General features: G+C 44.5%; 1 protein-coding gene across 2 annotated transcripts in view; it reads right to left on the minus strand.

Moving 5' to 3' along the window:
- LOC143766345 (uncharacterized) overlaps window positions 1-20,041 on the minus strand; it is a 51,080-nt gene extending 31,039 nt beyond the window's left edge. The window contains exons 1-7 of one of the 2 annotated variants that reach the window (XM_077253962.1): window positions 19,951-20,041; window positions 19,540-19,627; window positions 18,308-18,457; window positions 18,001-18,180; window positions 17,795-17,918; window positions 17,608-17,711; window positions 17,334-17,424 (exon numbers count right to left, since the gene is read on the minus strand). In XM_077253962.1, the coding sequence (XP_077110077.1) occupies window positions 17,334-17,424; window positions 17,608-17,711; window positions 17,795-17,918; window positions 18,001-18,180; window positions 18,308-18,415 (607 nt within the window). In that variant the 5' untranslated portion in view covers window positions 18,416-18,457; window positions 19,540-19,627; window positions 19,951-20,041. The remainder of the gene's footprint in view (window positions 1-17,333; window positions 17,425-17,607; window positions 17,712-17,794; window positions 17,919-18,000; window positions 18,181-18,307; window positions 18,458-19,539; window positions 19,628-19,950) is intronic. The other variant, XM_077253961.1, reaches the window with a different exon arrangement.
- Window positions 20,042-27,475: the final 7,434 nt, after the last annotated feature.

Raw genomic sequence — 27,475 nt, forward strand, 5'->3', positions numbered from 1 at the left:
CATATATGTTTTTTATTCTTGTGAGTGTGCACACCATATGAGTCTATCTTTTCTGGTTTTGACAAATTGCTATTTATAGACTCTGTGTTGCACCTGGCTACGACTAATCATATATTGGTTGATATTAGTGCGCCCCCCTTTCTTTCTTTCTTCAGAGATAACACCTGACAGTCTGGTTGCCAACACACCGGCCAGAAGCTTGACATCCGTTGTAACCAAAGAAATTGGGCGGTATAACTCAGGATATCGTAAGTCTTTATCCTTCTTCGGGATTACCACTGTTATGGCTTCTCTCATGGAGGCTGGCAGGATTCCCCTACGCTTAGCCTTCTCCAAGACCACTCTTAATCTGGGCATCAACACTTCCTCCATATCTTTGTAAGTTTCGGCTGGTAGTCCATCTGCTCCTGGCGCCTTACCCCTTGCCATTGACCTTAATGCCCGACTCAATTCCTCATCCGTAATAGGTGCCTCCAAACTTTCCCTGTCATCCTCACTCAGCTTAGGCAACTCAAGTCCCCTTAAAAATGCCCCAGTGTCTCCCATCGATACATCTACCTGCAAGGAGTACAAATCCACATAGAAGTCCGTAAAGACCTCCAAGATCTCAGAAGTCTCCAGCACCTTCGCGCCATTTGCTGAAACCAATGAATGCACACATGATGTACTCCTCTGAGCAGAGGCCACCAGCGACAGCATATGACCCACCGCCTCCCCCTCCTGATAAAAAGCTAGTCTCTGAAACTCTTTCTTTCTCTCCGCCCTCTCCAAAAGAATTTGATCCATTTTATTTTGAGCTTCTTTTAACCGTTTCCCAGCCTCAGGGGTACCCAGAGCAATCATTTCATCCTCCGCTACTCTCAGCCTCTCACTTGCCGTTTTCTCCGCCTGTTTTGCCTGCCGCTTACATCTTCTAATATATCTAAACAGCAATCCCCTCAGATACACTTTCATAGTCTCCCAAATAGTGGGAATATCCGCACTCCCATCATTAAACTTAAAAAACTCCATCTCTCGCTGTATGTTGCCTATATCAATACTGCGCAACCAGTTAGGGTGAATTTTCCACTCTCCCCTGCACCCAGCCCATGTTCTTATCGGCCGCAGCTCCACCTCAATCAGATTATGATCCAAAACTGCCTGTGACAGGTATCTCACGTCTCCCACCATTGTATCTAACATGTCACTTCAAGAGCCATATCTATTCTAGATAAGGTATAATGGGCCGGTGAATAGCAGGAATACCCCCTCTCCCCAACGTGTCGTACCCTCCACAGATCAATCATGCCACTTTCCTGAACATATGTACCAAACGCAGTAGTATGACCTTCAGATCTATTCTGTACGTTTTTGTTCCTATCACAGAAGTCATCACATATATTATTGAGGTCTCCAATAATTAGAAGTGGCATTGGGTCTCCTTCTCCAACACTTCTCTAATTTTCTTACTGAATAGGGAGGTGGAATATACATAGCCACTACACATAGCAATACCCCAAGCAATTTACATTTCACCACCACATATTGACCATCCACATCAACATACACCTTCATCTCCTCAAATCGCACCCCCGCAGGAATCAGTACTGACACTCCCCTTGAGTACGTAGAGAAAGTAGAGTGATACGCTTTCTGTGTCCAGTGCCTAGACAAGACATCAACCCTCTCACGCACTAAATGTGTTTCAAGCAGACCTATCAATGAGGCCCTTTGATCACGAGCATACTGTAAAACCGCCGCCCACCTGGTTTTATCCGCTAGGCCTCTTATATTCCAACTCAATATTTTAATACGGTCCCCCATCATACCTCTCAACAACCTTCAGAGTAACCATATTTCTTGGCCTGAGCTGTCTAAGACATCTCCCCCCCACCCCTACCCTCCCCCCAACTAAAGCTTTTTCCTCTCATTGAGAGTGGGGCTCCTCTGCCCATTAGAGACACTCTCATCATGATTAAACTGAAAAGAAATTTAGGAATTTTGGTACAGATGATTTCCTCCTCTTTTGAATCTTTGGAGTACTCTTCCAATGCCCATGACATAGAATGTGTGAACAGATCTGCAGACATCTCAGACATCTGTGGTTCCCTACAGTAAGTTGGGAGGTTGGAGAGTTGTGTCAATTGGTGAGCCACTTCTGAGGACTGTACTGTGTGTGATGTTAGGGTTGGAGGAATAGAAGGAGAGGCCACTTGATGCAGCGCTTGCAATCTACTGGAACACATTCTTTCTGGCCCTTATCTACAAAGTGTACCGCTGTGCGGCTGCCAAAGAAAGGGAGTGGAGTAGCCCATCCAGTAACAAAAGCTGTAAAAATGTTGCGCAATTGCTCACTGCAGCAAAAGAAACCCACTTCTCATCTCTCATATCATACCTGTCTCACAACCCTAAAAAGCTATTCAGTACTTTCAATTCTCTCCTCCGTCCACCAGCTTCCCCTCCCTCTCATCTCAGCTGAAGAGTTTGCCTCATTCTTCAAGCAGAAGATTGAAAACGTAAGGCAAAGCTTTTGCTTAAAGTCTCCACAGCCCATCCTCAGAAGTACTCAACTCTCCTCCTCCAAAACCAACTTCACCATTGTTGAAGATCAACTTTCCTCTTTACTCTCCAATCATGTCTCACCACCCGTGAACTTGACCCAATAACGTCCCACCTCATTCCAAACTTTACCACAGTCATCTCAAGCCTAACCCAACTCTTCAACCTGTCACTAACAGCTGTTGTCTTCCCTTCATGGTTTAAAAATACCTCGATCACACCCATCCTCAAAAAGCCATCCCTTGACCCATCCTCTGTGTCTAGCTATCGCCCCATCTCACTTCTCCCCTATGCCTACAAACTACTGGAACAACACGTCCATTTTGAATTGTCCTCCTACTTCTCTTTTTACTCTATTTTTGACCACTTACAATATGGCTTCCAACCACACCATTCCACTGACTATAGTCACCCACAACGTACTAACCCCCAAATCAAAACAACGCTAGTTATTCCTTCTCCTGGACCTGGCATGTGACACAGTTGACCATTCCATTTTACTACAGATTTTCTGATGTCCATTCTGAGGCCCGTACTTGGATGTCCTCGTACCTAACAGACAGGAAATTCAGTGTCTCCCACTAACACACCACCTCCTCATCTCACCCCCTATGTGCCAGTATCCCCCAAGGTTCAGTTGTAGGCCCAGGCAGCATGCTTAGGGTGTGCGTGTGCTCCATTCGTCTTAAAGTGACAATACGCATTGCCCTAAGGTGTCCCCAGCCAATAGCTGGGCGACACCTTCTATTTAAGGCTCCTCCTCCAATATGGAGGTGTCTGAGCAATGTTGTTAGTTTGACTTGCATGCTTGCTAGTGCTCCTCTGTCTAACAGCTGGCCTAGCCCGCACTTGCCAGTGCTCTCCTGTTCCTCTCCCGGTGCAGCCCGCACCTGCCAGTGCTCATCTGTTTAGCTCCCAGTCCAGCTCGCACTTGCCAATGCCCTTCTATGTAACACCCCATCCACCTCGCACCTGGCAGTGATCATCTATTTAACTGCCAGTCTAGATCACACCTGCAGGTGACTCTTTGTAACACCTGGACCTGCCAGCGCACGTTTGTCGCACCTGGTCCAGTCTGTACCTGCCAGTGCTCTCCTGTTCCTCAGCCGGTCCAGACTGTACCTGCCTGTGCTCATCTGTGTAACTGCCAGTCCAGGTCGCATCTGCCAGCGCCCATCTGTTTCAAATCCAGTCCAGCCTGTACCTGCCAGTGCCCATCTGTCTAACACCTGGTCCAGTCTGCACCTACCAGAGCCCATCTGTGTAACAACCAGTCCAGCCTGCACCTGCCGGAACACATATTTGTAACACCCATTCCAGTCCGCACCTGCCAGTGCCCATCTGTCTAACATCGGGTCCAGCCCATACCTGCCAATGCCCATCTGTGTTACACCTGGTCCAGTGCACACCTGCCAGTGTCCATCTGTGTAACACACAGTCCATCCTGCACCTGCCAGTGCTTTTCTGTTCCTCAGCTGGTCTCATCTGCACCGGTGGTTCCAGTGTCCCTACAGTGCCTGCCTGCATTCTTCATCCCTCCTTCGGGCTGTACCAACCTACCCGCTCTAAGGGGTCAGCTGCCACCCTCTGTAGGTCAGCCCTGAAGTAGCACCTGATACCAGCTCCTTGTCCCTCCTTGGTGGGTGTTCGCCTACTGCTGCTTATCTAAGGTCGGATTTGGTAGGCCACCTAGTTACGCCCCTCCAGGCTTTCCGAGGGCTATGGCACAGTGGTTCCACAACCTTGCTCATTACAGTCTCAATCTGTTGGTTTGGCTGTAGTGGAAGAGGTGTCTGTCCCCCATTATACTAGTTCTACTCTGGTGAAATTGATGCCACTTTGGTAGTGTCTGACACTAATTTTTGGAAATGTGTACACTCCTGGCTGGGTCTCCTTCATGTGTGTTGCCTGTTGCAGTAGGCCTCCGAGACCGGCAGGCCTCCACTTACTTTCAGTCAACTACCCATGTTACTATCCTTACATTTTTCTCACAATAGCAGTCTACGAAACTGATATTTGTGCCACCTGATTGTGGCTGAGCATAAAGACAGGTTGAGCTGTTGCATATGGTATCAGAGCTCCCAGAACAGCAGGTCTACACCAATGCTTCACCCACCTCATCTTAAATTGAAGTTCAATTCAAAGCTGTAAATGCTGGCCCAGACGCTGATACCTCATGCATGGCTTATTTCTGCTATGCCATTTTAAAATTTGTACTGTGGGTGAATTGGGGTCACTTTCCTTGTGTCTGCCCATAATTTGATGTGTTTTGGCAGCTTTTGGGCCCGTTTGAACTTGTTGTGTATGCGTGTTTTTGCCTCCCATTAACTACAATAGCGTTCGGGAGGCGTATCCTAGCTGGCCATGTGAGCGGTCGCCTAAGAGAGAGCTCCCGCTGCCATCATTGCTCTAATTCTGTGCAGACGCCACTGTCTGCTTTAAAGTGTGACATATCTGCTGGCTGAAGGTCTCAGGAGAGCTGGAGCACGGCGGGGAGGACGGGTGGAGGAAGAAATGACCCTGAGGCGGCAGAAAGATGCAGGGGCTGGAGAGGCCGATGCATTCTAAGATGGCGCCGCCGCCAGGGAGGATGCTGACAAAGCTAATGCTGCATATATATAAAAAAAAACACAACCAACAGCACCGAAGTGTTAGGATGCACGCTCCAAAGTCCAAGGATCCAATTTGGACAATACTCACAAATGTAGAAAAAGGAAGCAGCATCCGTTCCAGGTGAAAAAAATATAAAGACTCTTTATTCTGCCATAGTCACATACAACGTTTCGGCCATATTGGCCTTTATCAAGTATACAATGCATAACACCTGACCACCTTAAATAGTGTGGAGCCTGGACAAGCCCCAATCACTAACAGAGGGTGGCCCTACTATATTTACATAAATAAGTACAAAAAAGTGCAAGAAACCACATAAAATACAATTTTAAAACCATAATGTAATCAGTACAACAATACCACATCATATAATATAATAAATTCTCTACAGTAGGGAGGGGATGATCCGTTGTTCAGGCCCCAGACCAATCGCGGCGTTGCTGTTCCAGTTGTCATAGTAACCGCCCACTGGTTATTCTGTCCTTCATCTCCATGTAAAGTAATCTCAGATCGCATCCGATCTTCATGCCAATACGTAACCTATAGGTCATAAAACCCCCGCATATCATAAACATTTCTCACATCTACCTCCAAATCCGCCGATCAGGAACCGCCAGAGCAGGCGTGTGGGGACATCACATGTCAGCGGTCACATGACCGCAACAACGATGGGCACCACAACGCATGCGCAAGCCGTGCCGGACCAGACACCGCTCCCAGCAATGTTAGGGCTGACATGCAGCCTCGTAGGAGACAGGGAGGATCCAGGGCAGTGTGTCCTGTCCAACCCCCAATCCCCACGTGACGCCACAGTCCCAACATGCACGGGAGGACCGGATATAGCCAATTCCATGGCAACAAAGGCATATATAAATATAAACATAGATAACGATTTGACACGTAAAAGGAGAGAAACCAAAAGGCATCTTATGGCTAGCCCAAAAGGCAGGACAACATATCATTTGCTCAAAAACCCCCAGATATTAAATATCAGATGTAATATAGGAAAAACAATTAAAAACACACACTTATAAATAAATATACAGATTCAGGCGCCACCTATACAGAGGGGGAATTAAGAGATACATAATTGTAAATTGTACTCGATATTCAACCCTTTCGGTTGCAAAGTCTCCAATATGGAGATCCATCTAAGCTCTTTTTGTTTCAGTAGCCGTATCCTATTCCCACCCCTTCTAAGTAATGGGACCCCATCAATCACTCTGAATCTCAATTGATTCACAGAGTGCCGACACTCATCAAAATGTTTAGGGACAGGTAGTTCAAGTAATTTGGTTCTTATTGTGCTCTTATGCTTGCTTATACGTGCCCGAACCTCCATCGTGGTCTCCCCTACGTACATCAGTCCACAAGGACATACAATCAAATAGACCACGAAACTGGAGGAGCACGTATAGCGATCTTTAATTAGAAATTTTTTTCCGGTACGAGGGTGATAAAAACTATCACCCTTCAGCATATTATTACAGCAGGCACAGTTGAGACAAGGAAAATTGCCCATCCTGGGTGGACATAAAGTCCTTTGGAGGGCAACTTTCCTGGTCCCAACATCAGATCTGACCAGCCTGTCTTTCAAGTTACTTCCCCTTCTATAAGAAAGAATAGGTCGTGAATGAAATTGATCAATCTGCGGTAGCCCTCTGTTCAAAAGACCCCAATGCTTATTTAAGATATTGGCAATCCCCCCACTTACTGGGCAATAGGTTGACACAAAAGGAACCCGTTTCTGCATTGCTCTATTTTTCTTTGTTTGTAGCTCACTGTTTGGTATTTCGGTCACCCGATTCTTGTGGGAAATGACCTTCTTTTCAGGATAACCTCTACAAATAAACTTGTTACACATTTCATCCAACCTGATGTCGCATATGTCATCATCAGACACAATGCGACGTACCCGTAGCAGCTGGCTCCAGGGGATGACCACTATCTCCAGTTGAGGGGTACCGCCATGGGGTCCAATGTGGCCCCCACGTACGCTAACATCTATATGGCGGTACTTGAGGACCAATTTGTGTACAATTCCAGCTACTGGCGCCACGTCCGTGCTTGGTGGCGCTACATCGACGACATCTTTTGTATATGGGAAGGGACCCAAGTTGATCTCTTTGATTTTCTATCTGAATTGAATAATGTACATTCACAGTTAAAATTTACTGTTACCCACTCTGTGGATAGAATACAGTTTTTAGACACTGTGGTATATAAGCAAGATGATAAACTATACACTGATTTATTCGTGAAGACAACCGATAGAAACAGTCTTTTGGAGTATGGGAGTTATCATCCGAAGAGGATGATGGATTCGCTCCCTTGGAGCCAGCTGCTACGGGGACGTCGCATTGTGTCTGATGATGACATATGCGACATCAGGTTGGATGAAATGTGTAACAAGTTTATTTGTAGAGGTTATCCTGAAAAGAAGGTCATTTCCCACAAGAATCGGGTGACCGAAATACCAAACAGTGAGCTACAAACAAAGAAAAATAGAGCAATGCAGAAACGGGTTCCTTTTGTGTCAACCTATTGCCCAGTAAGTGGGGGGATTGCCAATATCTTAAATAAGCATTGGGGTCTTTTGAACAGAGGGCTACCGCAGATTGATCAATTTCATTCACGACCTATTCTTTCTTATAGAAGGGGACGTAACTTGAAAGACAGGCTGGTCAGATCTGATGTTGGGACCAGGAAAGTTGCCCTCCAAAGGACTTTATGTCCACCCAGGATGGGCAATTTTCGTTGTCTCAACTGTGCCTGCTGTAATAATATGCTGAAGGGTGATAGAAATTTTTTTCCGGTACGAGGGTGATAAAAACTAATTAAAGATCGCTATACGTGCTCCTCCAGTTTCGTGGTCTATTTGATTGTATGTCCTTGTGGACTGATGTACGTAGGGGAGACCACGATGGAGGTTCGGGCACGTATAAGCAAGCATAAGAGCACAATAAGAACCAAATTACTTGAACTACCTGTCCCTAAACATTTTGATGAGTGTCGGCACTCTGTGAATCAATTGAGATTCAGAGTGATTGATGGGGTCCCATTACTTAGAAGGGGTGGGAATAGGATACGGCTATTGAAACAAAAAGAGCTTAGATGGATCTCCATATTGGAGACTTTGCAACCGAAAGGGTTGAATATCGAGTACAATTTACAATTATGTATCTCTTAATTCCCCCTCTGTATAGGTGGCGCCTGAATCTGTATATTTATTTATAAGTGTGTGTTTTTAATTGTTTTTCCTATATTACATCTGATATTTAATATCTGGGGGTTTTTGAGCAAATGATATGTTGTCCTGCCTTTTGGGCTAGCCATAAGATGCCTTTTGGTTTCTCTCCTTTTACGTGTCAAATCGTTATCTATGTTTATATTTATATATGCCTTTGTTGCCATGGAATTGGCTATATCCGGTCCTCCCGTGCATGTTGGGACTGTGGCGTCACGTGGGGATTGGGGGTTGGACAGGACGCACTGCCCTGGATCCTCCCTGTCTCCTACGAGGCTGCATGTCAGCCCTAACATTGCTGGGAGCGGTGTCTGGTCCGGCACGGCTTGCGCATGCGTTGTGGTGCCCATCGTTGTTGCGGTCATGTGACCGCTGACATGTGATGTCCCCACACGCCTGCTCTGGCGGTTCCTGATCGGCGGATTTGGAGGTAGATGTGAGAAATGTTTATGATATGCGGGGGTTTTATGACCTATAGGTTACGTATTGGCATGAAGATCGGATGCGATCTGAGATTACTTTACATGGAGATGAAGGACAGAATAACCAGTGGGCGGTTACTATGACAACTGGAACAGCAACGCCGCGATTGGTCTGGGGCCTGAACAACGGATCATCCCCTCCCTACTGTAGAGAATTTATTATATTATATGATGTGGTATTGTTGTACTGATTACATTATGGTTTTAAAATTGTATTTTATGTGGTTTCTTGCACTTTTTTGTACTTATTTATGTAAATATAGTAGGGCCGCCCTCTGTTAGTGATTGGGGCTTGTCCAGGCTCCACACTATTTAAGGTGGTCAGGTGTTATGCATTGTATACTTGATAAAGGCCAATATGGCCGAGACGTTGTATGTGACTATGGCAGAATAAAGAGTCTTTATATTTTTTTCACCTGGAACGGATGCTGCTTCCTTTTTCTACATTTGAAAGCTAATGCTGCATGTCAGAGATGCTTGGAGGCTGCTGCTAAATTGAGAAAGTTTGCCCAGGCGGATGATGTGGAGGAAGCAAAGCTGTCTGCTGAAGATGGATCTGAAGGGGAGGAGGATGAATCGACCGCCGAAGAAAAGGCTGAGGTACAGAAGGGGGAGGGAGAAGGTGGCATGGCTGCAGCAGTAGAGACTAATAAAAAAGTGGATCTAGGAAGGGAGCCGACCCTGAAGGATGTATTTATACTTGTATCCTCATGTAAACAGTCCCTAAATGCCTTGACCCTCCAGGTGCAGGAGGTTAAAGGGGAGATTGTACAGATAAATGCTGCCATACAGAAAATGGACAAACACATGGGAGAGGTGGAAGAGAGGGTGAACACTGCAGAGGACCATGTTGCAAAGTTGCAAAAGACAAAGAAAAAGTTTGCTCAAAAGATATCAGAACTGGCAGCAAAAAAGGATCAGAAAAATAGATCCAGAAGAAACAATCTCCGAATAGTGGGTCTGCCTGAAAAATCTAAGGGGAGAAATCCTACTGAATATATTGAAAACTGTCTGAGGGAAAAGATTGGTGTCGAGGCTCTGACGAAAGTTTTTGCAGTTGAAAGAGCTCACAGGGTTCCACCCCAGCCCCCTCCCGGGGCTAATCCCCGTACCATGTTGACCAAGATATTAAACTATAGAGACAGAGACATTATTCTTAGAAAGGCCAGAGAAATGGAAGAACTCAGGGTTGGAGGACAGAGAATTGCCATTTATCTGGACTACTCCGCTGCAGTCCAGAAACAGAGAATGCAGTTTACTGGTGTCAAGAGACTACAGAGAGTTGGGGGTTGGGATAATTGCATACTTTGTTTACTGCTTGTATTCTTTTCAATTATGAAACAGTTGAGATAAGCCATTCTGGCTCTTTGGCCAGACAATGCTGCAATAGATAATATGGAGGGCAGAGGAGTGCTTCAAAAAAGATGTTCTGCGAATGCATATTATAACTTTTTACTTTCTTCTATGTTTTGAAATGTTTTAGATGAATTAAAAGAGTTGTGACCTTAATGGGAGGGGGAAGGAGAAAGTAATCCAAGGGAGACTCAGACACTTGAGGCGAACGCGGACTGTACTGTGTTGTCAGGGCTGGAAGAGGAGGAGGGTGTCTCTCAGGGCAAGGAGTGGGAGAACAGAGAAAGAAAGATGATGAGGTAGTAGATCCCACTTGGTGTAAACCCAGAGGCATGCAGCTGAGTAGCTCAGCAGAGGAGGAGGAATCAATGAAAGGAAGAGTTGGAAGGGACCTCCTGGGTCATCTGGTCCAACCCCCTGCTCAAAGCAGGATTCACTAAATCATCCCAGACAGATGTCTGTCCAGCCTCTGTTTGAAGACTTCCATTGAAATAGAACTCACCACCTCTCATGGCAACCTGTTTCACTCATTGATCACTCTAACTGTCTAAAAGTTTTTTCTAATATGTAATCTGTGTCTCCTCCCATTCAGTTTCATCCCATTACTTCTAGTCTTTCCTTGTGCAAATGAGAATAAAGATGATCATTCTACAATGTGACAGCCCTTGAGATATTTGTAGACCGCTATTAAGTCTCCTCTCAGTCCTTTTTTGCAAGCTAAACATTCCCAAATCCTGTAACTGTTCCTCATAGGGCATGGTCTGAAGACCGGTCACCATTCTGGTCACTCTTCTCTGAACTTACTCCAGTTAGTTGATGTTGTCTTTTTTAAAATGTGGTGCCCAAAACTTGACACAATATTCCAGATGAGGTCTGATCAAAGAGGAGTAGAGGGCAATAATGACTTCCCGTGATCTAGACTGTATGTTTCTGTTAATACATCCCAGAATTGCATTTGCCTGGGAAAGCGAGGAGGTTATGTTGGGGCTTCCTGCAGACACAGAGTTATGCAACTATGACAAGCAATGCATCCTCAACCCCAAATATGTCAGTGGCCAGCAGCGTTTGCGGGTCTGCAGTTGCCTAGAATGGGTCTTTTTTTCAGACCGTCAAAAATGACACAAATCACGTTATCTGGCAACTTTGTTAAAAATGACAGAGGAGTTAAAGTAATGCAGTAATTTGACTACTTCATGCATGAAATGGCACATGCGTGATCAACATGCGTTAATCTGGGAATCTCACTGTGCTAAAATGCAAACTAGCGGGCCTCGCCAACCACCGTCCATCCCATCAACCGCATCTTTTGACTCTTCCTCCTCTCTCACCGTGGCAAGTATTGTCACTCAGGTCTCCGGCCGCAGAACCTCCACTTGTTTACCCGCTACAGTCGGGGTTAGTGAGAGCCCGTCAGCCGATATGGAAGTGGACATGCCTGCTGTTTTTGACTTAGATACCAAGCACACCACATCTTTCTCAATCTACCATAACATCTCTGCTTGCACCTTTTTCACAGTCCAGCAGCTTGTCGTGTTCCTACTCCACCCTATGTCAGCACAGCAGCCAGTCCTTGTTTGTGCAGTTGTGCTCACGTAAAAGATTGTTTCCGCCTACACATGCCAAAGCTAAAGAGCTTCAACTTCACCATCTTCGATTTACTAATAAGAACCTATATATATATATATATATATATATATATATATATATATATATATATATACACACATACATATATATATATATATATATATATATATATATATATATATATATATATATATATATATATATATATATATATATATATATATATATATATATATACACACACACAGTATATATAAAGCGCAAACATATTCCGCAGAGTTTTACAAGTCAGCAGTTCATATGAAACAGTCAAAAGTTACAAAGTTTACGATAATCAAACAATTAAACCAAAAATAATGACGAACCTGCTCTTCAGAGCTTACAATCTACAATGAGGTGGGGGTGACACAAAGTACAAGCGAATATTTACAATGATGGTCCAACCATCTTGAGGAAATGGGGGGTAGATGAAGGCTGCATGAGGCTTTTGGGTACGGTTGAGTTTGATGGCGAATTATGTTCAGAGAAGTAGAGAATAGGCTATATAAATATAAAAAGGACTTTGACTAGGGAACGTGATAGGCCACCCAAAACAGACGTGTTTTTAGGGAGCGCCTAAAAATGTTTAAGTTGTGGTTATACTCCTAATTTTATGGGGGAGAAAGGGAAAGAGGTGAGATATCTAGGTAGGAGACTGACTTGAGCCAAAGGCCAGATCATGGGTGTTACCATCTTTGTGTGTCCCAGCGGTTGAAAGTTGTGAGAGGTCACGAGAAGTACTTGTCCTCCATAGTACGCTTGTGCGCAATGCAATCTTCGATCGCGCATACGCATTATGCTTTGCCCAACTGCAGACAAAGCCAAAAAGCATTACTGCGCATGCGCCTGCGCACTATGTCCCGGAAGTATTTAGCTGTGTTCTGGGACATAGTGCGCGGGCGCATGCGCAGTAATGCTTTTTGGCTTTGCCCGCAGTTGGGCAAAGCATACTTCCCGTGGCCGAGCGAAGATTGCATTGCGCACGCGCGAACTATGGAGGACAAGTACTCTAATTCTCGAACATATTGCGGACAACAGGGACAGATGGGGTAGAGAAATGAAGACGAAACACCGCCCATCGGACCGGAAAAAAGGCATTTACATATCCCGCCAATTTGAAGTGACAGATTCCCTTTAAGGATGGACTGAAGAGGGGAAGCTGAGTGAGGCCCTCTAACAATTCCTCCAGTGCTTCTGCCTGCACCACCTCCTCTAGGGACTCCACCTGTGCCCTCAGCCTCTCCCTTAATGAGACACATGTTCCAACACTGCAGATAGAATTCCCCCCCCCCAACTCCGTACTGTGCGTCCAGGGCTCACTGCAATTAGGCAGTTTTTAAATGAATATGACTTGGAGATTGCAGTCATACAATCAAGAGTTATGGACAGCTATCCGTGCTGAGCAATGGATTTCTCCACTGAACCTGGAGCCAGGGAAGGCCATGTGCGATAATGGTGCAAACCTGGTGGTGGCTCTACACCAGGGCAATCTCACACACGTGCCTTGCATGGCTCGCATGCTGAAGCTGATGGTACCACAATTCCTCCGCCACTGTCCCAATCTGATGTGCTGCTGCAGAAACCACTTTCACTGTGTGCTCACTTACACCATTCCACTTAAGATGGTATAAAGATCATTTGGTCTACCGGTTAACTGATTGATATGCGAGGAGACAACACAGTGGAATTCGATTCTGCACATGTTGCAGCGACTGTGGTATCAACTCCAAGACCTGGTGCAGTATAACATTTTGCACAGCCTGGCACAACGCTGTATGGACGTGGTGGTGCAATTCACACTTGCGGATTGGCACAGATGAAGGACCTCTGCATCCTTCTGCACATTTTTGAAATGGCTACTAAGATGGTTAGCGCTGACATTGCCGTCATCAGCATCACTATTCCGGTCATCTACATGCTGGATCACACTTTGAATAGTTTGTGGGAGGAGGTTGTGGTACCAGGGGAAGAGGAAGAAGCAGAGGAGGATGAGGAATCGTTAACAATATCTCTAAGTTCCAGGCTGTGTGTCTCACTGGCAGTTGCCATGGGAGAAACAAATGGAGAAAGACAAGTAGGAAGAGGTGATGGATGCGCAACAGTTAGGCGATGAAGAGAATAATGATTCCCTTTATGTCGTCAGTGGTTGCCTGGGGGCATGGAGGAAGCAAGCTTGAGTGTTATCCCGCCACCAACAGACTATAGACTTGGAACTCATGAAAGAGAACGACCCATGAGCACCTTCTGCAACATGATTGTTGCCCGTCTTGTTAGGATTCGAAATAGTGCTGACAGCTGGGTTGCTAGTCTGTTAGATCCACGATACAAAAGCAAATTTTACCAATTGCTTTCCCCCTGGAAAGGGACGCACCCATGCTGCAGTATCAAAACATGCTTGAGGACAATCTTGACAATGGGTTTCCCCAAGACAGCAGTGATGCACACAGTGTGTATCACAGTGATAGGCTTCCAATCCCGGGAACTTGACTCGTCAATGCAAAAATACTAGCAGCCTTGCAGCGCTGGAGTCCTGTGTTTCAACCCCATCAAGGACAGCACCTGCAAGAAGTTTGTATGTTCTCCCCGTGTTTGCGAGGGTTTCCTCCGAGTACTAATTTCTCTTTCCACACTCCAAAGACATTCTGATAGGAAACTTAGATTGTGAGACCCAATGGGGACAATGCCATTAATGTCTGTAAAGCGCTGTGGAATTACTGGCGCTATATGAATAAAAAAAAATATATATATCGTATTTTTTGGATTATAAGATGCACTTTTTTCCCAAAAAATTTTTTGGGGAAAATGGGGGTGCATCTTATAATTCGAATATACCTTACCGGCCACGGTGGAACAGTGTCCGAGGGCCGCTGCTGGAAAAGGCAAGAATGGCGCGTTACTGCAGGCCGTAAGCTGGAATGAGGGGGTGTTTGGAGGTGCGTCACTGCGGATGTTCAGTGGTGTGGGGGCTCCGCTGACATTTTGTGAAGGCCCAGGACCCCCGCACTTTCATGGTTTACATTGCCGTGGACTCTGGGAAAATGCCTGCCGGGTGCAGCGCATGCAGAAATGGAGATCTCGGCACCAAGATCTCGGGAAATGAGATATCAGCGCTAAGATCTCCATCTGCGCATGCGCTGCTACAGACGGCCATTTTCCCAGAGTCCACCGCTAAGTAAACCATGGAAGTAAGGGAGCTCCGGGCTTTCACAAAATCTCGGCAGAGCCCCCGCACCACTGAACACCCACAGCGTTGCACATCTGAACACCCCTTTCTCCCAGTCTGGGGTCCGCAGTATTGCCCCACTCCTGCCTCCGCCAGCAGTGACCATGGTACTCCACTTCACCGTAGCCACCACCCACGGTAAACAATAAGATGCATGGATTGTATGAAGCACCAACATTTTATTAAAAAAGTTTTTTTCCTATTTTTCTCCTCAAAATTTGGTGTGCATCTTTAGTAAATAGAATTTGATGCTACTTTTAGTTCTGTCTGTCCATAATTTTTGGAACTGTTTGGTATCCAAGTTGGGTCTCCTTCATTTGTGTTGCCTGAATTTGGCACAGCTCTCAGAGCACCATGCCTACACCTGTCGCTCATCCACCAGCTACTGATCAAACTTTAAGCAAGAAACACTGCTCCAAGTCCTGTCCAATGCTTAAATGTGGCATAGTTTAAGGACCTTGCTATTAGCACAAAGAGTTTATATTGTGAAATGTGGACTCCTGGCTGGAGCACAATACCAGCCCAAAATAATTAAAAGATAAATTGTGGCCTGCTTTATGTAGCACGGTAGTAACAGAAAAAAATAGATTTTTTTTTACTGTGAACGAGCCTTGGATACAGCAGAATCCGAGCACAAAGAATTACAACCTCCAATGTGGCCAAATTTTTGGAGCATGGTAGTAACAGAACAAATTTATATTTTATCATGCGTACCCCTGTATGCAGAGCAATATCTGCACCAAAGAAAGAAAAGAGGAAATGTAGCCTGCTTTAGGATAGTGAGAAAGCCAAGTTTGATTTCATGTGTACCCCAGTATGGGGAACAAAATCAGCACACAAAAATTTCAAACTGACATCTGGCCTGCTGTATGACATTACTAACAGAAGAAAATATTTTTTTTACTGTGGATGAGGCATGTATACAATAGAATATATGCTCAAAACAATTTCAAACTCAGATCTAGACTGCTGTGTCACATTTGGCACAGAAAATCATATTTTTCTTTTACTCTGCATGATCTTTGCACACAGCTGAATTTCACCATCACTAAATGACAAGATGGAATATGATGTGCTGAATCACGTTTAACAACAGAAAATAATTTTTTCTTACTCTGCAACAGCTGTGCAGAAAGATGAATTTCACCACCACTAAATGACAAGGCGAGATATGGCATGCTGAATCATGTTATAAACTGCCCCATTTTTTTTTTTACTGTGCTACAAGTCAAATCACAGAACAATTTCATCGCCACTAAATAACAAGGAATATCACGTGCATGGAGCACAATAGAAGCAGTGCACAACACGCTTCTATTAAAAGTGCCCTGCTGTCTTTGTCTGTGGACCTCAGAAATGGCACAAGAAAAAAATCTGCTGCAAGGTCGATTTCACAGCCACACAGGACACTAGCTATCTAAACTATCTGGCTTAGAAACAACTGCCTAGCTAACTAGCTAAAATCCATGAGCACCCGAGCCCAGCATCAGGAGCAGCCTCTCTGCGGTGTAATAGTGACAAAATGGCGCTAAAACAAGATGTCCCTATTTATAGAGAGAGTGACATGTATGTGCTTTCAGCAGTCAATTACACAAGACATTGTGTCGAGACATTGTGGATGCTTCCTGTGTCCTGAGTGGCTTGTCGCAATGAGCATACTTAAAGTTAGAAAAAAAAATTTTTTTACAAGCACGCCACTCCTCTGAGCTCTCCTCACCCACTCCCCTAGTCAAACACGTGCCCCACACTCATCATTCATCACCACTATCCTGGTCAAAGTGCTCAAGATACTTTAGTGGCAACACATATTTTCCCGCACGTTTTAAAAAAATGTTACCGATTTTTTTCCGATTTTATAAAAATTTGCTTTTGTTCCCGATCACAAATCCGAATGTGCCATATTTGTTCTGGATTTATGATTGGCGATCGTTTTTTTTTAAGATATTCTCTCATCTCTATCTTAGAGGCCGATCATAAAAGTTTATTTCAAAAGATTTTCTAACATTTGACGCACGCTGTCATTTGACTTTGTAGTTTACAGATCTGGGCAGGTAAGAGTCAGCGATTCCTAATTTACGTAGGAGGGTCCTGCAGGCTGTATGCTCTATAGAAAAGGGCTTTCATTGTCCAAAATCATTTTATCAGTTTTCGGTGAAAGAAAATGATGTGCTCCAGTGGCAAAATGGTGATCACACGATTGAGATATAGCCGGACTACAACACCAATAAAGCATTTAGTGGTTACTACTCACCTGGGTAGTCATATGTAGGAATCTCCTCCTTACACCGCTCATCACCTCTCACATATGTCTCTGTAGTATTAATATAGGTCACATCTTCACCCTGAAACAAATATTGTAAACATTACAGACGGATGGAGAAGTTACATCTATGATCAGCTCTAATCCTGCCATCTCCACTGTTCTCATTGCACAAGTATAAAACATATAATACTGGTGGATACAACAAGACTGAGCACAAGACCTTCACAGCCATCTACACATCATAGGGGAGATCTCATGACACCTTCTCTCCATCTACCTGAGGAACATTGGGATCTTCTTGTTTACAGTCCTGTGGAAGAAGAAGACGGGGACATCTCTCTGGTGTTGTCCTCTTACTGGATAGATCTGAAGAAAATACATACAGGGACTGAATTCATTCTTTACATACAGATAATTATAGGCCATGTGAATTTAGTCCTGTCTATTACCTGGTGATGTGAGGGGCTGGGGAACCTCCACCATGACATCCTTGTACAGATCTTTGTGTCCTTCTAAATACGCCCACTCCTCCATGGAGAAATAGATGGTGACATCCTGACACCTTATAGGAACCTGACACATACAATGATACCGTCATCCCCCGATCCCTTCATAGTGTTACTGTATAATGTCCCAGCATTCCCAGCAGTGTCACCTCTCCAGTCAGCAGCTCAATCATCTTGTAGGCGAGTTCTAGGATCTTCTGGTCATTGATGTCCTCATGTATCAGGGAGTGAGGTGGAGACCTTGTGATTGGGCTCAGGGGTCTTCCCCATTCCTCAGACACAGGGTCCTGACAGCGCTCACTAGAGGTCTTCTTCACTACCGTGTAATCCTGGTTATGGAGAGACACATTAATAAATCTCACTAGACATCTCCAGAGTCCTCACCTCTCCAGTTCTGTCCATCTGTTATTCCCATAGATAAGAATGATGTAATGTGACGTCATCAGAATCTCTCACCTCTCCAGTAAGCCGGAAGAGGATCTCTAGGGTGAGGTGTAATATCCTCTCCACCATCTTGTCTCTTTCCATATCCATCCTTAATGGGTAAATCAGGAAAATTCTCATATATAGAAGATCTTCACTGAGAGGATCCGATATTATAGAGACCTGAATGAGAAGATGAGCCGATGTAACATCACAAAAATCCTGTGTAATAATTCTATTACTGGAGATAATAAGGGAAACATATGAGGAGATTTATTATTTTACAGTGTTTAGTTTTCTTCTTTACATCTACTAATAAAACCTATATATTTAGGCCACAGACAACAAGCAGTTTCTTCCTCGGAGTCGGCAGCTGAATACGTTTCTCATAGACTCATCTTCCATAACGCTAATTCTCGTCTCATTTACCGACACTGGAATCGGCATTAGCAATACTGCAGGAGATATTCATTACACGTGACAGGAGAAATAACTACTTCATGATGAGGACGACATCTTCATCTTCTACTACGGCTCTAGAAACATATTTGTCCAGAGTCCGTCACTGACTCCATCACCACCGGCCGTCTATATGAAGGTTTCCCATATTCCCCGCACTGTAATCTTCTATCACGTTAGATCTCAGGTCTGATTCACACACAGAAGTTTGAGACACTAGCATTATTTGGTCAGTATTTTACATCAGTATTTGTAAGCCAAAACCAGGAGTGGGTGATAAATGCAGAAGTGGTGCATATGTTTCTATTATACTTTTCCTCTAATTGTTCCACTCCTGGTTTTGGCTTACACATATTGATGTAAAATACTGAACAACAAGACAGGAGTTATCCGATGCCAATATCTCCATGTACAGTGTTTCTTTTTCTCTGGATATAATGTTTTTGGGGTTTTTTTAGCATTTGTGCTTTGGCTTCTATATGTTACATGAAAAACAGAAAAAAAAAAAAAATAAAATTGGGGATGGAAATACTGGGGGAACATTATACTGTGTGGGGGCCCCATACTTTAGAGTAATACACTTTTCCTTGGTTCCCGTCTTCCATATTTGGCTCGTATCAGTATAAAAGGAACATAACCATGATTCATATAAAGTGGCAACAAAAACCCCAAAAGAGTCTCTGTACTGAAGTCAGGGCCGGCGTTCACTCACTATTGGGGACACCGACGCACTAAGGGGCCTGGTGTCTGTGCTCGTGAGCCCCCCCATCCTGCTTGCTGAGGGCCCCAGTACTTGCAATACTTACCTCTCCCCGAACGTTTGCTGCGGCGTCTTCTGCTCTGAACAGTCACAGCGCAGAGAGCCGGTAGACGGCAACGCTGACGAGTCCAAACCTGCAGCCAGCGAGAAGAAGGGAGGATTTCATTTTTTTTTTAAATGTTTGCAGCAGTAATATATGGGGCCCATGATACTGTATGGAGACTATTCTGTTCAGCTACTGAGCTATTGATATCAATCATGTAATGTAAGAAGTGAAATCTTTGTCATTGTACTATATATATATTTCTCAGCCGTGTCTGTGCATCATGAATTGTGGCATGTGTTACAGGGGCCACTGAGACTCTTTGGCCCAGAGCCCATGAAAACCTGGAGCCGGCCTTGTACTGAAGGGGTCAACATCCCCCACACTCGGTAATGGGGAATCTCCAGCACCTACCTCCACCCACAGCGCCCACTCCACATATATGGCTGCTCTGTGCACAGGACCTGTGATGAGGTCACAGGAGGGGAGGAGTCAGGGGTCACATGATCAGGGGCCTCAGTGTATGCAGGACTCTGCTGTGCTGGTTGTCATGGTGCTGGATGAGGGGAAGTTTATGTGTGGGGTCAGGAGGGGTTTACAGTGTGGATGTAGCAGAGCCGTGTGTGTGCGAGGTGTACGGAGCAGAGCCGTGTGTGTACGGAGCAGAGCCGTGTGTGTACGGAGAGGAGCCGTGTGTGTACGAGGTGTACGGAGCAGAGCCGTGTGTGTACGAGGTGTACGGAGCAGAGCCGTGTGTGTACGAGGTGTACGGAGCAGAGCCGTGTGTGTATGAGGTGTACGGAGCAGAGCCGTGTGTACGAGGTGTACGGAGCGGAGCAGTGTGTGTACGGGGTGTACGGAGCAGAGCCGTGTGTGTATGAGGTGTACGGAGCAGAGCCGTGTGTGTACGGAGCGGAGCCGTGTGTGTACGGGGTGTACGGAGCGGAGCCATGTGTGTATGAGGTGTACGGAGCAGAGCCGTGTGTGTACGGGGTGTACGGAGCAGAGCCGTGTGTGTACGAGGTGTACGGAGCGGAGCCGTGTGTGTACGGGGTGTACGGAGCGGAGCCGTGTGTATACGAGGTGTACGGAGCAGAACCGTGTGTATGAGGTGTACGGAGCGGAGCCGTGTGTGTACGAGGTGTACGGATCCCCCATAACAGTGCATCACCACAGATCCCCCATAACAGTGCATCACCACAGATCCCCCATAATAGTGCATCACCACAGAGCCCCCATAACAGTGCGTCTCCACCACAGATCTCTCATAACAGTGCATCACCACAGATCCCCATGACAGTGCGTCTCCACAGATCCCCCATAACAGTGCATCATCCGCAGATCCTCCCAATAAGTGTGTACCCTGCAGATCCCCATAACAGTGCGTCACCACAGATCCCCCATAACAGTGCGTCAGCCGCAAATAGATAGATAGATAGATAGATAGATAGATAGATAGATAGATAGATAGATAGAAAAAATGGAACATAAATAGTTAGGCCGGCCTCACACTAGCGAGTTTTACGGACGTATGAGCGCATAAACTACATCCATAAAATACGCAGAACACACAGCCCAATGATTCCCTATGTCCCAGCTCCTATCAGCTGTATTTTACTGATCCGTATTATACGGTCTTGTACGGCCGTACAAATTCACAGCATGCTGCGTTTGTCACCGTATTGTGCAAAAAAGTCGCCAATGAAAGTCTATGGGGGCGAGAAAAATACGGATTCCACACGGACCAGCAGTGTGACTTGCGAGAAATATGCAGCGGTGTTAGTGAGAAGCCGGTAATTCAATTGCCGGCTTTTCATTTCTCCTGCACAAACCCGACATGATATGAGACATGGTTTACATACAGTAAACCATCTCATATCCCTTTTTTTTTGCATATTCCACACTACTAATGTTAGTAGTGTGTATGTGCAAAATTTGGGCGCTGTAGCTTGTAAAATAAAGGGTTAAATGGCGGAAAAAATTGGCGTGGGCTCCCGCGCAATTTTCTCCGCCAGATTGGTAAAGCCAGTGACTGAGGGCAGATATTAATAGCCTAGAGAGGGTCCATGGTTATTGCCCCCCCCTGGCTACAAACATCTGCCCCCAGCCACCCCAGAAAAGGCACATCTGGAAGATGCGCCTATTCTGGCACTTGGCCACTCTCTTCCCACTCCCGTGTGGCGGTGGGATATGGGGTAATGAAGGGTTAATGTCACCTTGCTATTGTAAGGTGACATTAAGGCTACGTTCACATTAGCGTTAAGCTAATGTGCGTCGGGTTTGCGTCGGCGACGCATGCGTCATGCGCCCCCTATACTTAACATGGGGGACGCATGCGTTTTTTATTGTTGCGTTGTGCCACACATGCGTCTTTTTTGCCGCAAGCGTCGGACCAAGAAAACGCAACAAGTTGCATTTTTCTTGCGTCCGATTTTCGGCAAAAACCGACGCATGCGTCGCAAAACGCAGCGTTTTTGCGTGCGTTTTGCCGCGTTTTTGCGTGCGTTGTGCGTTGCGTCGTCGACGCAGCGGCGCACAACGCTAGTGTGAACTTAGCCTAAGCCAGATTAATAATGGAGAGGCGTCAATTATGACACCTATCCATTATTAATCCAATAGTACTAAATGGTTAATAAAACACACGCACATGATTACAAAGTATTTTAATGAAATAAATACACATGGTGTTGCAATATTTTATTAGACTCTTAATCCACCTGAAGACCATCGTCCTGAAACAAAGTAAAAAAAACAAACAACAATATTCCATACCTTCCGTCGTTATGTCCCACGATGTAAATCCATCTGAAGGGGTTAAATCATTTTACAGCCAGGAGCTGTGCTAATGCACTCGCTCCTGCCTGTAAACTCCGGGTACTGAAAGGAAAGCTGGGTGATCTGTAGTTACCTTGAGTCGCGGTGATGCGCCCTCTGCTGGATGTCCTCATGAACTGGAGCCTTGGAAAAGTTCCCACGCTCGAGTTCATATGAGGACATCCAGCAGAGGGCGCCTCACCGCGACTCAAGGTAACTACAGATCACCCAGCTTTCCTTTCAGTACCCGGGGTTTACAGGCACGAGCGAGTGCATTAGCACAGCTCCTGGCTGTAAAATGATTTAACCCCTTCAGATGGATTTACATCGTGGGACATAACGACGGAAGGTATGGAATATTGTTGTTTGTTTTTTTGACTTTGTTTCAGGACAATGGTCTTCAGGTGGATTAAGAGTCTAATAAAATATTACAACACCATGTGTCTTTATTTCATTAAAATACTTTGTAATAATGTGTGTGTGTTTTATTAACCATTTTGTACTATTGGATTAATAATGGATAGATGTCATAATTGACGCCTCTCCATTATTAATCTGGCTTAATGTCACCTTACAATAGCAAGGTGGCATTAACCCTTCATTACCCCATATCCCACCGCTACACGGGAGTGGGAAGAGAGTGGCCAAGTGCCAGAATAGGCGCATCTTCCAGATGTGCCTTTTCTGGGGTGGCTGGGGGCAGATGTTTTTAGCCAGGGGGGCCAATAACCATGGACCCTCTCTAGGCTATTAATATCTGCCCTCAGTCACTGGCTTTACCACTCTGGCAGAGAAAATTGCGCGGGAGCCCACGCCAATTTTTTCCGCGATTTAACCCTTTATTTTACAAGCTACAGCGCCCAAATTTTGCACATACACACTACTAACATTAGTAGTGTGGAATATGCAAAAAAAAAAAAGGGATATGAGATGGTTTACTGTATGTAATCATGTCTCATATCATGTCAGGTTTGTGAAGGAGAAATGAAAAGCCGGCAATTGAATTACCGGCTTTTCACATATCTCGCGCTGAATTAAATATAAATACAGAATATATATATATGTGTCTCAATGACATATATATATATATATATATATATATATATATATATATATATATATATATATATATATATACTGTATATATGTTTTACCGAACATTTGAGCACATAAATCCATTAGATGTCGGTTTTGCAAGCCTGCGAGAAAATATCGCAGTACGGATGCCATACGGATTACATACGGAGGATGCCATGCGCAAAATACGCTGCAACACCCTGCCTACGGATGACATACGGATCACTATTTGGGGGACTTTTCTGCGTATTACGGCCGTAAAAAACGGACCGTATTTACATACGCTGAGTGTGAGGCCGGCCTTAAAGACACACACAGACACACAAAATCTGCATGCAATATCTTTAATTTAAAAAAAAATTGCGTGGGCTCCCGCACAATTTTCTGCACCAGAGGGGTAAAGCCGACGGCTGGGGGCCAATATTTCTATCCTGGCAAGGCTTTAATACCCATGGAGCTTCCCAGGCTATGAATCTCAGCCCACATCTGTATAATTAGCCTTTACTATTAAAATAATGGGACCCCCCAAAAAATTACTTGTGGCCCCCTATAATTTATAGCCAGAAAGAGTACGCAGACAGCTGCGGGCTGATATTCATAGCCTAGAGAGGAACCATGGACATGGATATTGCCCCCCCCCCCCCCCCCCGGCTAAAAATACCAGCACCCAGCCTCCCCAGAATTGGCGCATCTGTATAATGCGCCAATTCTGGCACTTAGCCTCTCTCTTCCTGCTGCCGTGTAGCGGTGGCAAATGGTGTAATAAGGTGTTAATGTCACCGTTGATTAAAGGTGTCAATAAGACACCTATCCATTATTAGTCCAATAGTTATTAATGGGTTAAAAAAAGTATTTTAACCCCTTACTGACCTCGGACGGGATAGTACGTCCGAGGTCAGATACCCCTCTTTGATGCAGGGCTCCGCGGTGAGGCCACATCAAAGCCGGGAGATGTCAGCTGTTTTGAACAGCTGACAAGTGCCCTCAATAGCGGCGGGGGAAATTGCGATTCACCCGCCGCTACTAACTAGTTAAATGCCGCTGTCAAACGCTGACAGCGGCATTTAACCGGCGCTTCCGGCCGGGCGGACGGAAATAAGCGCATCGCCGACCCCCGTCACATGATCGGGGGTCAGCGATGCTTCTGTATAGTAACCATAGAGGTTCTTGAGACCTCTATCGTTACTGATCCTAGGTAGCTGTAAGCGCCACCCTGTGGTCAGCGCTTATAGCACACCTGCATTTCTGCTGCATAGCAGCGATCTGATGATCACTGCTATGTAGCAGAGCCGATCGCGTTGTGCCAGCTTATAGCCTCCTATGGAGGCTATTGAAGCATGGCAAAAGAAAAAAAAAAGTAAAAAAAAATGGGAAAAAAATAAGAAAAATATAAAAGTTTAAATCACCCCCCTTTCGCCCCATTCAAAATAAATCAATAAAAAAAATCAAACCTACACATATTTGGTATTGCCGCGTTCAGAATCGCCCGATCTATCAATAAAAAAAAAAGCATTAACCTGATCGCTAAACAGCGTAGCGAGAAAAAAATTTGAAACTCCAGAATTACGTTTTTTTGGTTGCCAAATGCAATAACGGGTGATCAAAAGAACGTATCTGCACCGAAATGGTATCATTAAAAACGCCAGCTTTGCGCACAAAAAATAAGCCCTCACCCGACCCCAGAACATAAAAAATGGAGACGCTACGGGTATCGGAAAATGGCACAATTTTTTATTTTTTTTTTAGCAAAGTTTGGAATTTTTTTTCACCACTTAGATAAAAAAAAAACGTAGTCATGTTAGGTGTCTATGAACTCGTAATGACCTGGTGAATCATAATGGCAGGTCAGTTTTAGCATTTAGTGAACCTAGCAAAAAAGCCAAACAAAAAAATAAGTGTGGGACAGCACTTTTTTGCAATTTCACGGCACTTGGAATTTTTTTCCCATTTTCTAGTACACAACATGCTAAAACCAATGATGTCGTTCAAAAGTACAACTTGTTTAGCAAAAAATAAGCCCTCACATGGCCATATTGACGGAAAAATAAAAAAGTTATGGCTCTGGGAAGAAGGGGAGCGAAAAACAAACACGGAAAAATGGAAAATCCCAAAGTCATGAAGGGGTTAATGAAATAAAACACCACATTTTTTCATAATTTTCATTCCACTCCTAATCCAATCGAAGCCATCAATCACATTTAAAAATGTAAAAAAACAAGCACACACAAATACTCCCTGTTCTAACGTAGTCCCTCTTTAACCCCTTTACCCCCAAGGGTGGTTTGCACCTGACTGGGCCAATTTTTACAATTCTGACCACTGTCCCTTTATGAGGTTATAACTCTGGAACGCTTCAACGGATCCCGGTGATTCTGACATTGTTTTCTCGTGATGTATTGTACTTCATGATAGTGGTAAAATTTCTTTGATATTACCTGCGTTTATTTGTGAAAAAAGCGGAAATTTGGCGAATATTTTGGCAATTTTCTAACTTGAATTTTTATGCCCTTAAATCAGAGATATGTCACACAAAACACTTAATAAGTAACATTTCCCACATGTCTACTTTACATAAGCACAATTTTGGAACCAACATTTTTTTTTTGTTAGGGAGTTATAAGGGTTAAAAGTTGACCAGCAATTTCTCATTTTTACAACACCATTTTATTTAGGGACCACATCACATTTGAAGTCACTTTGAGGGGTCTATATGATAGAAATACCCAAGTGTGACACCATTCTAAAAACTGCACCCCTCAAGGTGCTCAAAACCACATTCAAGAAGTTTATTAACCCTTCAGGTGTTTCACAGTAATTTTTGGAATATTTAAAAAGAAATGAACATTTAACTTTTTTTCACAAAAAATGTATTTCAGCTCCAATTTGTTTTATTTTACCAAGGGTAACAGGAGAAATTGGACCCCAAAAGTTGTTGTAAAATTTGTCCTGAGTACGCTGATAACCCATATGTGGGGGTAAACCACTGTTTGGGCGCATGGCAGAGCTCAGAAGGGAAGGAGCGCCATTTGACTTTTCAATGCAAAATTGACTGGAATTGAGATAGGACGCCATGCTGCGTTTGGAGAGCCCCTGATGTGCCTAAACACTGAAACCCCCCACAAGTGACACCATTTTGGAAACTAGACCACCTAAGGAACTTATCTAGATGTGTGGTGAGAACTTTGAACCTCCAAGTGTTTCACTACAGTTTATAACGCAGAGCGGTGAATATAAAAATAATTTTTTTTCCACAAAAATTATTTTTAGCCCACAGTTTTGTATTTTCCCAAGGGTAACAGGAGAAATTGGACCCCAAAAGTTGTCCAATTTGTTCTGAATACGCTGATACCCCATATGTGGGGGGGAAACACTGTTTGGGTGCATGGAAGAGCTTGGAAGTGAAGGAGCGCCATTTGACTTTTCAATGCAAAATTGACTGGAATTGAGATAGGATGCCATGTTGTGTTTGGAGAGCCCCTGATGTGGCTAAACAGTGGAAACCTCCCAATTCTAAATGAAACCCTAACCCAAACACACCCCTAACCCTAATCCCAACCCTAACCATAACCCTAACCACACCCCTAACCCGAACACGCCCCTATCCCTAATCCCAACCACTCCCCTAACTCCAACACACCCCTAACCCTAATCCCAACCGTAAATGTAATCCAAACCCTATCCCTAACTTTAACCCTATCCCTAACTTTAGCCCCATCCCTAACTTTAGCCACATCCCTAACTTTAGCCACATCCCTAACCCTAACCCTAATGGGAAAATGGAAATAAATACATTTTTTTTAATGTTATTATTTTTCCCTAACTAAGGGGGTGATGAAGGAGGGTTTGATTTACTATTTGTAGTGGGGTTTTTTGCGGATTTTTATGATTGGCAGCTGTCACACACTAAAAGACGCTTTTTATTGCAAAAAATTGTTCTTGCGTCTCCACATTTTGAGAGCTATAATTTTTCGATATTTTGGTCCACAGAGTCGTGTGAGGTCTTGTTTTTTTGTGGGATGAGTTGACATTATTATTGGTACCATATTTG

This window comes from Ranitomeya variabilis, chromosome 4 (assembly GCF_051348905.1).
Source record: "Ranitomeya variabilis isolate aRanVar5 chromosome 4, aRanVar5.hap1, whole genome shotgun sequence".
Taxonomy (NCBI): domain Eukaryota; kingdom Metazoa; phylum Chordata; class Amphibia; order Anura; family Dendrobatidae; genus Ranitomeya; species Ranitomeya variabilis.